This window comes from Castor canadensis, chromosome 7 (assembly GCF_047511655.1).
Source record: "Castor canadensis chromosome 7, mCasCan1.hap1v2, whole genome shotgun sequence".
NCBI lineage: Eukaryota > Metazoa > Chordata > Mammalia > Rodentia > Castoridae > Castor > Castor canadensis.
Genome location: NC_133392.1, coordinates 63,792,260 through 63,806,915, shown reverse-complemented (window position 1 = coordinate 63,806,915; position 14,656 = coordinate 63,792,260). Strand labels below are relative to the sequence as shown.

Here is a 14,656-nt window from a genome sequence, read left to right as displayed (position 1 = left end):
TGACTTCTGAAAGAAGTGACAAAGAAATTTTTGGGGAATCTAAAATTTCAAAATATGTAACTGATATAATAAAATATCATTGAGGATCCTTTGTTTCTCTTTGTGATCACATAAGTATTTGGAATACAGCAACATTTGAGGGCACGATGAGAATCACAAGGCCTTCCAAGAGAGATAAGAAGCTATCCTCATAATCACGAAACAAGCTAAAATGACCGTCTGAAATACCAAATATTAAAGCACAGCACATTTACCTAGGCACCATCCTGAGCACAGCACTGGGAATGTCAGGTGTATAACCCAGTCCTTGTCCTCAAGAAACCAACAATCTAAAGGGAGAGATAGCCTAAGGGAGAGGAGAGGGACGGGAAGAAAAACTGCAATCAAATCAGTCACCCAAGGACTGATCACCCAGCTTCTGAGAATACAAAATCAACAAAGTTTTTACCAAAGCAAAGAGGCAACAAACCTTCAATTTCCTATGTCTAATTACACAAAACCCCCTTTTACTCAGTATCCTATCATCCATACCTCAACATTTAATGCACACAAACAAGCTGCATCAGTGATTATTGGGCCCCATGTCTTAACAAATGTCAACATAGAAGGTCTTTCAGGATCTAGCCTATTATTTTGAAGTAATTTCCTTCTACACTTACTGAAACAGTAGTTAGTTAACTAGAGCTCAGCTCCCTGAACAGTCTATGGCAAAGAAAGTCTTGGGTGTTGTAACAGACTGGGTTTCCTCACTTTTTTTGCAAAATCATGAGCAGGAAATTAGAGGTGGTTCTTGGTTTTGTCTGCATTTTTTATATAATGGTTAAAAAAAAAAAGATATGACCCTGGTATATCTATCTATAGTCAAATTTGTATTTATACTCAGGGAAACACAAATAGGTTTGGAGTAGACAGAAAAAGTGAAGGTGTGGCTCAAGTGGTAAAATGCCTGCCTAGCAAGCTTGAGGCCATGAGCTCAAACTCCAGTACAAGAGGGAGGGGGGATGAAAATGTAATTTGTGGATTGGATATGTGGCTCAAGTGGTAGAATACTTTCTTTGCAAGCATGAAACCCAGAGTTCAAACCCCAAGCCCACAAGAAGAGAAAAACAAAAATGTAATTTGTGAGACAAGTATGGTGGTTCATATAATCCCAGTGTTTAGGAAGACTAAGGCCTAAGGCAGGAGGATGGAGTTTCAGGCCAACCTGGGTTACACAGTGAGGTCAAGGCCAACCTGGGCTATACAGCAAGATCCTGTCTCAAAAAAAATAAAAAAGTAAATTGTAATAAGAAAAATTATTTTTCAAAGATTATTTTTTTTAGACTCAGTATAAAGACTCAGTATAAAAAATGGCTATCAATGGTATACTGTTCAAAATATTCAAAAATAAAACCAAACAAAATTGCTTTAAAATCTTCCCCAATAAATCATTTTATAACTTTTTTAATGTAATTATTTTTTGTGAAACCAGACCAAGCTGGTCTCAAACTCATGATCCTCTTGCTTCAGCCTATTGAGTAGCTGGGATCACAGGCATGAGGTACCATGCCTGACTTTTTAACTTCTTAAGAAGAAACGGGTAAAAGACAGCTTTTCTCTCCATAACCATTCCCAAAATGGAAATATGGCTGGAGGCCTGCCTCTCAATATGGAAACAAGTACTTAAAATGGCTGAAAAAGTAAAGCAGCAGGCACCTGATAATTCCAAACTGATGTTATCTAATTTATGTGGACCAATAGAAATAAATACATATTGCAAAAATGCTACAAGTCAAAGGTACAAGAAATAAAAAGACAAATGAAAACTTCCAATGAGAAGTCCTTCCTGCAATATACCAACTTCTCTTGGTATTCCAGGATCTTATTACAGATAGAAACTTTCCTCCTATAAGGCCACTCCTGTACTTTTTTTTTTTATTCATATGTACATACAATGTTTGGATCATTTCTCCCCCCTTCCCCCCTCCCCCTCCCTAAACCACTCCACCCCCTCCCTCTCCCCCAACTCTTGTACTTTTAACATTACTTGGGAGGCAGAGATGAGGAGGATTGTGGTTCAAGGTGGCAGGCGGGGGGGAGGGGGATATGATGGGATGGGATCAGGACAGCAGATGGCACAAGATCTTATCTGAAAATACCCAACACAAAAAAGGGCTGGCAGAGTAGCTCAAGTGATAGAACACCTGCCTACAAAGCATGAACCCTAAGTTCAAACTCCAGGACCACCAAAAAAAACAAAAAAGCTCACACTGAAGAATTTATACTGTCTAGAATAGAAGGTTGTTGAGGCTTAAAAATGCCAAGGCAGAAGTTTGTTTTCTTCTTCTAGTCCTGTCCATATGGGAAGGCTTAAGGTCAGCCCTGCCTAAAAGCAACAAGATCTAATTTAAAGCCCTTCTCATCAGTATCCCGGCCTTGACAGGTATGGTAGTACATGCCTGTAATCCTAGCAATTGGGAGGCTGACGCAAGAGGATCTTGAGTTCCAGGCCAGCCTGGGCTACACAGCAAAACCTTGTCTCAAAAACAAAAAAAAAGTCCTAGTTAGTTGTGATGGCACATACCTGTAATCCCAGCTACTCAGGAGACAAGAGATAGGAGGATGGGGGCCAAAGTCAGCCACAGGCCCAAGACCCTATCTGGAAGACTAAAAAGGAAAGCACAGAGCATTATTCTGAAAAGAACCTCTAGATAGAAATCAGCTAATCTCTTATAGTTTCTCATTAAGGGCTGCTACTTGTTTTGATACTGCCCCAATGCTGGTTTATTATATAAAAATATACCTCAATGTCATGAACATAACATAAGGTTTAATGAAAAGGTTGGCCCCAAATCAGCCAGAATCAAAAAAAGGCAGCAGATCAACTCTGGTATCTTTGCTTCTTGCCATATGGTTCAAGAAAATAAAGATCTTTAATGAGGAATTCATGACTCATAGCATGAGGCTACACTGTAACCAGCAAGACTCCAAATAATATATCAACACCTGGTCTAAATCATTAAATTTTAAAAAGGCACTCCCCAAAAAAGAATGCAAAATCCAAATGCCACTTCCAGATAAGAGGCACACAGCCTCACATTATGAATTTAGTAAGTGGCCTGAATAGTTGAAATGACTCTGAAACAGAGAAACCACAACTCAAAATAGCCTAAACACTTTTGTTATCTCAAACAATGGGCTGTTAGCCAGTCTTTCCTCCCTCTTAGTATAGATTCTACTGGTTTCAGTCAAAGCCCATTTATAAATTTGCTGAGACTTCAAATTTGGCTATACCAGATGTTTCAAAGCTGGGGATGAGAAATATCCATTGCTCAATAATTCCTAAAAGTTTATACATAAAAATGAATGCTATGAATATATCTATTTAAAATTTTATACTGCATATCTACAACCAGAACAGACATGGTCCCTGCCACCAGGTAACTTACAGTGTAGTTAGAGAATACAAATATTGAACAAGTATGATGAGTGTCACACCAAAGCATGCACACACTCTACTGGATGGCAGGCTATAGATAATGAGGATATTCCCATCCACTTTCCCCTTCCTAAAGTCACAGGAAAAAAACAGGAAGTTGTCACAAGGTTTTTAAAATGATTATACTCTCAGTTGTGATATATATACCTATATAAGTAACCAGTAATTAAATAAGTATATAAAAATGACCAGGCTGCTTTGTTTTTAGACAAACATACAAGAAATATTAAAACCCAAATGAGTCTTGTGTTCTTCAAAGTAGTTTTTCTCTAATGCTGTTCTTACTCAGTGTCTGTAACGGGGGCTGAAGAAAAGTTACAGTTGTCTATTGCTATAAGAAAGAAAAGAGACTGAAAGAGAGAGAGAGAAGAAGGAAGGAAGGAAGGAAGGAAGGAAGGAAGGAAGGAAGGAGCAAAAGGAATGCTGTGAAATTGAGGTGTGGCTATGAAACAGAAGTCTACCTTGACATAGGCCCTTCATGTAGGCTACCCCAAAGCCATGCTCTAAATAGATACTGTTGCCAGGCCCAGGGCAAATGGAAACTCTATGACTAACAGCATTTTTGTTGCTTCTGATTCTAAGTAGAAAACCTTCACTAATATTTAACAACTTTGATCTAAGTAGATATGGAATGTTGAAGTGAAAAATGCAGAGGATCTGGAGTAAGAGAGCCAGAGTTTAAGTCCAAGCTAACTAGCTATAGGGAGGCTACTTAATTTCGCTAAACTATAATTTCCTCATCTATAAAATGGGGACCACACAATATCTACCCACAGGATTGCAATAAGATCACCCACATTAAAGTATTTCATTAAGGGATTATGCAAATGTTCTTATTATTTTTGCTTAATATGAGTATGTTAATTTTTTAAATTAGAAAATATACAAAAATATTAAGAAGAAAAAGTCACCCACAGGTCTATCACTCAGATATTGTTATTTATTTTAACTGAAATAAGTGCAACACTGACTAAGAGAAATGAAAGCAAAAATAATTTCAGACGTTAATATTGATAACAAGTAACAAAATTAACTGCCGATTTCTTTTAAGAGCAGAGCAGCCTTTCCCATCTATCAGTTTAAAGTGAAGACAATGGTACTATTTGTCCCAGAACTGGTCCCAAGAGCATATGATATATGGGTGAGGACCATAAAAGTCAAGGCCACAAAAACTCTCCAAATAAATATTTCATGAGCTCAAGGAATAGTTACAACACATGCCCTCAGATGCAATGGGGAAGGCAAAGTATCTGAGGCCCCATTAATAAAACTGACATGACTGTAATGGTCACATCAAAGACTGACAGTTTTCTATAGAGCACTTCAATGGGAAAAGAAAAAGAAAAATTTATATACCATGCTAGAAGACTGACAGCCTAAGACTTCTTTTTCATACTGCTTACTGAATCCTATTCTTAGAATCTCTTGTGTGCCTCTACTTCTCATTTCCCACTCTTCCCTTTCCTACTTACATTCCCTTGCTTTATTATCGCATTGAACTTACTTGCTCTGTGTTTAAAATGGCCTTATTCCATACAATAGAGTACAGTTTAGCAACAAAAAATAAATTTCTGATATTTGCTACACCATGGATGAAAGCAAAAAATATTACGCTAAATGAAAGAAAACAGACACAAAGCCTATATACTGTATTATTCCATTTCTACAAAATGTCCAGAATAGGCAGATGCACATAGACAGAAAGTATATTGGTAACTGCCAGGAGCTGGGGAGGTAGAGGGATTGGGGAGAGAATGAGTGACTGCTAATAGGTCTTTTTGAGGAGTTGAAAATGTTCTAAAATTAGGTCACAGTGATGGCTGCACAACTCTGTAAATATGCAAAAACAAAACAAGAAAAACCAAGAACTTCTGTGCTTTAAATGGGTGAAACTATGGTATACGAATTATATCTCAACAAAGCTGTTTCAAAAGTGGTCTTATTCAGGATCCTGAGTAGAAACAAAGAACATAAAAATAAATAAATATTCTCATCCCACCCTTTCTGTAAGGGTACAAAATGATGGCTCAGTTGTAATTTATGGTGACCAGACTACTTTGCTTAACAAAAATACGTGGAATTATAAATCCAAATGAGTCCTGTTCCCCAAAAAGCAGTTACCTTAATGGTCCTCTAAGTCAAAACTTGGCCCTCATATTCTTGAAACTTCTGGCTTGTAAGGCATTTCTTACCACATCTTTAAATGTTCTAATCTCTGAGTTAAATGCCCAGTACAAATGCTACTTTCTCCATGAAGCCTTCCAGATCTCCCATCAGAAGTTATCTCATCTTCATCAGTATTTTACTTCCTGTGTGCTACTTAAGACTTTCAATCTATTATCACACTTATTCTGCCCAGTTACCATGCTTACTGCTTTGATATTCAATGAAGTCTGTTTTATAAATGAATGACTATGCTAAACAACTGACAATTTCATCTTCATCTAGTAACTTTTAATTCTGGAAATATCCAAAAGTCATTTAGATCAAGAATGGTAAATAAAGTAGCTAGGTTCAAGAAATTCTACCAGTCAAAATGTATATTTTTCTTGATCAAAATAAGCCTAACTTGGCATACATATGTAAATAATCTGAAAGAAATTCCCAAAGAAAATCAATGTAGGGGTGGGAGGCAGCGGGGAGAAATGGCCCAAACAATATATGCACATATAAATAAATGAATAAAAGAAAAAGAAAAAGAAAAGCAATGTAATAAGGATAAAATAAATCCCAAGAAACAATCGCTCAAATTACATAAATTACAGAATATTTGCTCAAAAATCAGTCTCATTATTTTATATTAATAGCATATGCTTCTTGCAAACAAGCTGAGTTCTATTATAGAGCTGTATTACTTCTACTAGATTTCTAATGAATCCCTTCTCCATTTTCTTCATAACCAACTAATTTGTAAAGTCTTCTAACTTCTTAGCCTTACTATAGTTTCTTTTCCTTCAACAATATTTATAAAGCCATCTGTGTCCCAATGTTGAAGGGAGCAACTGGGGAGCAGAAAAAAAAAAAAATATGTATCAAATAAAATCTATTCTCTAGACACAATCTAGTTGGCAACTTGAGACATGTATAGAATCCATATATTTAAAAGGCACAACTGGACCTGAGAATTCAAAGCATTGGGTAGATCCTCTGGCCTCCCCAGAATAAAATCCAAGTCTTTTCTTCACACACCATTCTCATGCTTCCCCTCCCACTCTCTTTGTTCATCTTGTTGGATAAGGTCTTCTGTTAAACTGTCCATATATCATGCGCTGACTTCATCTCTAATTTCTCTCCAATTTCCCTCCTAAACTGCGATCAAGACAATCCACTTGCTGAGCCTGGAAGTGACTTACCAGTACCTTTGTTCATGACTATCAGCACAATCCTTTCCACTTTCTCTCTGGCTAATTCAGATCTATCACCAATCTCAAATCCTTTCTTTAGTATGCATTGAGAAGTAATTTTTTTCAGCTTGTGATTGGCCTAATTTCTCTTTAATTTGCCTCAGTGCCTATTAAAGTGTTTTCTAACAAAGATGTATATCACAATCATCTATGAAGCTTCGTTAAAATACAAGGCCCTGACCCCACCCCTGAGAGCTCTTTGGTAAGTCTGAGATGGGAGCTGGACATCTTTACAACTGAAAAGCCCCCACTGGTGATTCTCATGCATACTCTGAGAACCACTAATTTATTACAATATTCTTTGTACAGCAACACATTCAATGCTTATTAATTCATGGCATGGAAGTTCATAAATAACTTTTCTCTAAATAGCTGAGCCAGATATCAACCCCTGACTGCACTGTGTTCCAAGAGCAACATGTGGTTTTAAGATTTCATTTCCTGAAGTACTACATGGAGGGACACTGTTACCTTGTCTCTTTACATTGTTTCCCATTTGTTGAAAAATGGAGGCCTGGAAGGCTGCCATGTTAGACAACACTACATAAGAATGTACTCTGGAGTCTTAGATTAAAATTAGTTATAAAGAGAACAAGGAAATGTAGAATTAGATATTTTGAATGAATATGGTCTTCTTACTGAATAGATTCTTACTAAATCTATTTACAGAAGAAAGATCATGAATTTGGTCTCTGGTGTCTTTCCTGTCTTCCTAGCTAATTCCTTTCCCATTTTCCCTATCACATCCAAAATCTGAGCCTTTCTGAACTGCCTGAGACAGCCCAAGGCCCCAAAAGACTTGGGAAGACCTTTACTGCTTAGTACCTCTAAAGGCACTCATGTATTCTAATCAGATAAATAATCCAAGCCCCACCAAGACTCACAGTTACCTCCCAATCACCCAGACACACACTATTTACACAGCTCGGTAAGCAAGCAGTATGAACTTTTTCCAGAGTTGTTCCTCATAGGCAGCAGCAGTCTGAGTCACACAACCAGAGTAGGACATTAAGTGTGACATTTGCCAAGGGACTGTTGGAGACAAGTCTCGATATCTCCCCACCCCCGTTTCAGAAGTGAGATCCACCTCCTGTAGGAATCACCTCAGTTATAAATCACAACTGTAGGCTACAAGGAATTCAGAGCCACTGGCCACCAGGAAAAGTGTGAACTGGAGAAGGGACTGCCCAGCCTTCTCTCAGGCAGGGGCTGTAGATCCCAGATTCCACAGGCCTCTCCCAGCAGCTCCATCTTGCTTCCTGCCAGAAGGAGGGGCAGAGGAGGAGGGCCCCCGAGTCAGGAAAGGCCCCAGTAGGAGGAAGCCTGTGACAGCAGGTAAAACCAGGTGGAAATCTATACTCAGGATCCAATAAAACGAAAGGCAGCAGGGTTAAGCTAAAGGAAAAATGGAGCTCCTGACCACGAATTATTGCACAAAGGTGATGGAGACTGGTGTAAATGCAAGCACAAGTAAAATGCCCCGAGGGAAAGAGGAGGCAGCAAAGAGACAAGTGGTCAGAAAGACAAGTGCAAAAAAGGACCAGAAACCCGGAGCCCTGGGGAGAAGTGGGCGGGTGGGAAAAGCAGGTCTCGAGAGACAGGCAGAAGTATTAGGACAGCAGCAAGGCTCAAGTAAGAATCCCTGGAAGGAACAGCAGGAAATCAGTAGGAGAACCCACGCCCACCCACAGGCAGGATAGGAGAGGCCTAAAAAGGAGTTGAGAGCGAGGTAGTTAACGTAAGGGACTACCCAAGGGAAGGAGCTATCAAAACAGCCTAACAACTATCATTAATGGGCGCCTGCTTCGGGCAAACGCCACTCTAAGGCACTATACAAAAAATAAATACCTCGCTGAATCTTCACAATACACCCGCAAGGCAGGTTTTCATTATGATTGCCCCCATTTCATAGATGAGGAAACTGAGGTCCCCAGAGCTCAGGGGCTTGCTCAAGGTCACAGATCGGGGTGATCAGCATTCGAACCCACGGCATCTGGCACTAGAACCCACGCGCAAATCCACAGGCAGGCAGCCAGCCAGCCCGCGGAGAGAGGCTGCGAGGCGGACCGGGACCCTGGGCACATCTCCCGCCCCCGCTCCCGTGCCAGGCCCAATGCGCTTACCCGGACTAGGTTGCTGACCGCCGCTTGCACGGCGGCCACAGGCGCCGTGAGGTCAGGAATAGCTTTGCCATCCACCTCGCCCTCCTCGTGCATAATCACCAGGTGCGAGATTTGCTGCGCCACCGGCTCCAGGATACTCTCGATCGTGCGCGTATGAAACACCGGCATCGCGGCGGCTAGCGGGGCGGCGAACCGCAGGCAACAGAGAACTGGATCGGCGGGGCCAGGAACCGGCGAAGAGACTGACTCCTAGCAGCGACTACAGAGTCGGGGCTTCCCTCGGCGTAACCAGCCTCCTCACGGGAGCCCCGCCCTCTCGCCTGGTGGCGCCCAATGGCATAGCCGCTAAGACCTGAGCTGCTCCTCCTATTGGTCCCTCTTCGAGAAGCTCCGCCCTCACCACCGCGCCGCCAAAGCCCCGCCCCGCCCTCATTCCCAAGGGAGGGGTCTGGGTTTGGGGCTGCGCCACAGGGATTGCAACCGGATTCCCGAGCCTTAACGCTGGGCGCTCCTTATAAGGGCATAGTGGGAGCGGAGCGTGCGGCAGGAGTCGGATAGCCCCGCCCCCTGGGGCCACCTCCCGCCACGGATCTGCAGAGCTCCGCCCCTCCGCAGAATCACCTCAGCGGGGCGGGGTGTCCTCACCTCAGGCTGGACTCTGACCACAGGGCTAGCCGCCAGGTCCTCAACTTTTCGCTGTTCACACAAGGCAGTCAAAGTACGTTTTCATTTCCTCTCAGGAAGGCGTGGAAACGTAAAAGAGTCAAACGACAGAACTGTACGGAGAAACGTGAGCGTCTCATAGACTTTCTCAGACTGCTCCCACTGCCCTCCTCCGAGACGGTCACAGATAACAGTGCGTGACCTTCTAGCCCTGTGTCAATGCGTTGACTTGCACGTAGATATTTTCTAAGTAAAGGAGACTGCACATTTTCCTAGAATTATAAGGGTTTTCCCTCTGAATTAAAATTGCCTGGTTATCTTTCACTTTTGGTAACTAGAGCGCTACCTCGTTCTTTTTAGTGACTGTATGGTATTCCATCAAGGACGGATGCCTACAAGGGAGGAAAATACAAAAGTGTGTACTTGTCACACGTTGGTAGTTAAGAACAAATTGCCCAATCCCCTCCCAGCACACTTTAGGACATCTTCTGTGTGTTGTCCTAACCTCAAATTCTCGTTTGCCCAGCTTCCTCATTCTAAGGAAAAAACACTTTCATTAATGCCTGCATGCAAAAAGATCCTCAAATTAAATGAAAATAGTTCCCAAGGGCCCGCATCTTGCAAGAGGCAACATTGTTGTCTGACCCAAATTTTAAAGCTATTTTTCCTTGTCATAGCTTCACTTTTTACTACTGCTTCCAAGTTTGTATAGCCACTGGACTTCTGTATCTATCTTAAGCTAACAAGTATTTGGTACATTAAGGTTCTAGGCAAGCCTGCGTTGGTGGTGAGCATAGCTGTCTTCCAACGTTCTAGGCATCAGGATAAGGTCTTATTTAAATTCAGGAATATGCAGTATTTATTATTTTAGCTCACCCCTCTCCTTTTACAGATGAGAAAAGTGAGGTTCTGAAATTTGTCTTAGATTACACATGGGACCAACTACTTAGATTGCACATGGGGCTCATTGCAAAGTGAATATTTGACCATTGTTCAAAAAACAGGAAAAAGATACTGTTAAAGATACTGAAGTGTGGGATGGAGGTGTGGCTCTTACTTAGCAATCTCAAACCTCTGAGTTCAAACCCCAGTACCACCACCAAAAAAAAAAAAAAAAAAAAAATATATATATATATATATATATATATATATATATATATATATATGCTGCTGTATAAAGGCTTTTCCTTTCTTCCAAGAAATCTCAACTAGTCATTGTGGTTTTTTATTTGTTATTGATTGTCCCATCTCCTGGACAGCAGGATACCTTTGGGATAAGTATAGACCCTCACAGAAACTCGGAGGCCCAATGCAACCCACTGTCTGCCAGGATTCTTCTACCAGCTGCTAGACTCATTTCATGTTCCCCTGTTAGCAGAAAAAGAAACCAAACCAAGCATCTCCTCTTCCTGCTGGCCTTCCTACCCAGCCCACAGCAGGTGGGTGAACTTCAAGGGCACTGCAACTTCACTAAGACTTCCTCAAACCACCGAATATATTGTGGCAGTGCTGGCTCTAGTTGGGAATGGCTACCACCATGCCTCCTCCCTAGACACTGGAGGGAGTACACAGTGAACCCTGACAAAGGTGGGGCAGAGGGCAGTGCTCACTGGGCAGGAACAAGGCCTGGCAGAGTGGCTCAAGAGGTAGAGCATCTGCCTAGAAAAGTATGAAACCCTGAGTTCAAACCCCAGTACTGCCAAAAACAAAAAAAAAACTACTGGGTAGGGCCAGAAGGCCTGAGGGTGAGGGAGCAACTGAAAACCCAACCAAGGCAGGTGGCAGAAAACAAGTCCATGCATCAGCTGAGGCTCCAAGTCCCCAGGGCATGTCCCATTGTCCCATTAGACTTCATTTCTAAACTACATACTGAAAAATAAAATCAAGAATTAAGACAGAACTACAGACAAAAAGCCTATCTGAGTGTAGGGCCCTGCGTAACTACACTGATAGCGTTGATAGCATGCAGATGAACTGGGCCCTGTTTACAGGGCTGGTAATGGGTTCAGGTTTGACCATGAGTAACTTTTTCTTTTCTTTTTTCTTTTTTCTTTTTTTTTTTTTTTTTTTGGTGGTACTGGGGTTTTAACTCAGGGCTTGTGCTTGCTAGGCAGACACTCTACTGCTTGAGCCACTCCACCAGCGATACCAGCTCCACCAGTCCTTTTTTGTATTGGCTGTTTTTGAGATAGATTCTGGCAAACTATTTACCATGAACCATGATCCTCCTGATCTCTGCCTCCTGAGTAGCTAGGATTACAGGCATGAGCCACCTCCGCCTGGCAGCTCACCAGGAGCTCCCCTTCCTTATGGAGCCTTTCATCAAAACTAATCAAACTTTTGTCTAGTCCTATCATAACTACCAAAGCTGTTTTCTCTGCTCATTGCTTTGTATTAATAATAGTAATAACTGGGTGATAGAACTCTGCATGATTTTTTTTTTCTGAAATTCCTACTCCATCCCCACATTGCTGGTTTTAGTCTTATGAGCAGTTTAGCATATTCTGTCCTATATATTTCCTGCAAGTTGGCAGCAAGCTTCCAGGTCTTATTCATGTCTTTTAACTCCCTCCAATTTTGTAATCCAGGCTACCCATTACTGACCAAATTAGCCTTCCTCACTTTACTTCCCATGTGCTTGTGCCCCCCATCTACATCCATATCCACTTGTGTTCCTATCCTCACCCACATTCACATACACCCACTATAATCTTTCTTTTTTTTCTTTGCTTTTTTTTTTTTTGGCAGTACTGGGGTTTGAACTCAGAGTCTAGCACTTGCCTTGAGCCACGCCCTCAGCCCTTTTCTGCTTTAATTTTTTCAGATAGAGTCTTATGATTTTGCCCAGGGCCAACCTAGCATCTCAGTCCTCCTACCTCCACCTCCCCTGTAGTTGGGATTCTATAATCCAAGACATATGCATGATGCTACCACACTTGGCCCTCTAAGATTCTTTTTTTTTTTTTTTTTTTTTTTGCAGTACTGGGGCTTGAATTCACGGCCTTCACCTTGAGCGACTCCAGCGCCCTATTTTTGTGAAGGGTTTTTCAAGATAGGGTCTCACGGAACTGTTTGCGCCGGCTGGCTTCGAACCTCGATCCTCCTGATCTCTGCTTCCTGAATAGCTAGGATGACAGGCGTGAGCCTAAGATTCTTCTTGAAACTTGCTAACACATGTTAATGCCAGTACCTTCCCCAGTCTGGACCCATACCAACCAGCCTTACTGCCTTCTGCTTCACCACTCAGACTCACAGACAAGTGGGTTGAATAGCACAAAGAACACAAATTCTGAGTCATTGGTGCTCAAGCTATAATGCCAGCTTTAAAATACAATTGAGATATAAATCTGGCAAGTGGTTCTTCTCTCTGACTAGATTTCTTTTCTTGTGAAAGTAGGATAACACACCTTCATAGACATGCTGTAAGGAACAGTGAGTGAATTTATGTAGAAAGCCTATGAGACCTTCAGTAAAAGGGAGCCATTATTATTATTGGGGCAGTCACAAATGGACATACTCATCTTCTTCAAAAACTCCTAGTACAGTTTCACTTTTGAGGTTTTGTTCACATTTCTTTCCCACCAAAAAATCTTTCTATGCTTGTGTAAACCTTACCAATTGTACTGGAAAAATTCTATAATGTCCCACAAGATTTCCCAGTATATATACTGGTATACATTCACAGTATATCCCAGGACTATGTGATTACTACTGTGATTAGATTATGTTATGTAGCACAGTTAACCTTAAAATAAGATTATCCAGGTGCACCTGACCTACTCACATGAGTCCTTTTAAAGCAGTGTTCTCTAGCTGGTCACAGAGACTGTGCTACTCAAATCCCAAGCAAGAGACTATCATGGGCCTGAGGATAGGAAAGAGTAGGGGCAGTGGAACTAAATCTGCCCTCAAAGGAAGAATAATGTTTGGTTAGGCAGGCAAGAGAGCAGACATTCCAGAATGAGCAAGTCTGGAGGTGGGTTCATGTTCTGGGTCAATGATTAAGTTAGTCAGACTGAAGTGAATGTTCATACAACTCTAAGATAAGGATGAAAAGTAAATTTCCACAAGATACAAGCTACAAACATTAAGGACTGTGTGGCATTTACTCTTACTTGTGGTTAACTCAGCATTACTCTTTACCATATAATTAGTTTAAAGATCACTAATGACAGGGAACATTGTAAGATATGTAAAAATTTAGCATTTCTAAGTTATAAATAATTAGGAAAGAGTTTTTGGTGGTGGCAATTATGTTACACAGTGCTATGTGGCATGGCAAGCCTTGGATTCTTTGAAGTCCATACCAATTCTAAGGTAGGTGGAAAATAAGTATAACTCTCTTTCATATACAGACTGAGTAATTGAGACCTAATAAGAACTCAGTTGCAATTACAATTTGTGGAAATTTTAGTCAAGGATAGAACTGAGTCCTCTATTTCATTGGGATGCTAAATTTCTCTCCAGTTTTTTGTGTTTTCCTCCTGATTAGGTTTTGGACTATTGTATATAAATTATGTGTCTAAGGATTTACTTACATCTTCTCAATATACTACAGTACAGTTTGTGTACACACACACACACACACACACACACACACACATATAAACCTTTCTTTGTAGACTACCTCACCAGCCCTTTCCCCATGTCCCCACATTTGAACCACATAGCACATAGTGGTTTGGTTAATAGCTCTTTCTTCCCCTCCCCAAATGCTGACAGGTACACCATGCCCCTCCCAAAACCATAGATACTTCCCCCATCACTTTGAAAACAATGTGGCTTTTCTCTTTCATTGACCAATTTTTAAAATTCAATGTGTATTTAAGTCATTTTCAACTTGACATGTTTTCTAATTTTCACACTTTAATTTCACTTCAATTAAATTATTGTGAGTAAGCACAAAGAAGGCTATTAAAATAATGTAAAATTCCAATTCCTAGAGCTAACTCCTATTAACATTTTAATATATTCTATTTTAACCTTTT

At 41.0% G+C, this 14,656-nt stretch overlaps 1 protein-coding gene across 2 annotated transcripts in view; it reads right to left on the bottom strand.

The window, feature by feature from the left end:
* Positions 1-9,290, bottom strand: part of Vcl (vinculin) — a 110,370-nt gene extending 101,080 nt beyond the window's left edge. The window contains exon 1 of one of the 2 annotated variants that reach the window (XM_074079207.1): positions 9,006-9,290. In XM_074079207.1, coding sequence (XP_073935308.1) covers positions 9,006-9,173 — 168 coding nt within the window. In that variant the 5' untranslated portion in view covers positions 9,174-9,290. The remainder of the gene's footprint in view (positions 1-9,005) is intronic. The other variant, XM_074079209.1, reaches the window with a different exon arrangement.
* Positions 9,291-14,656: the final 5,366 nt, after the last annotated feature.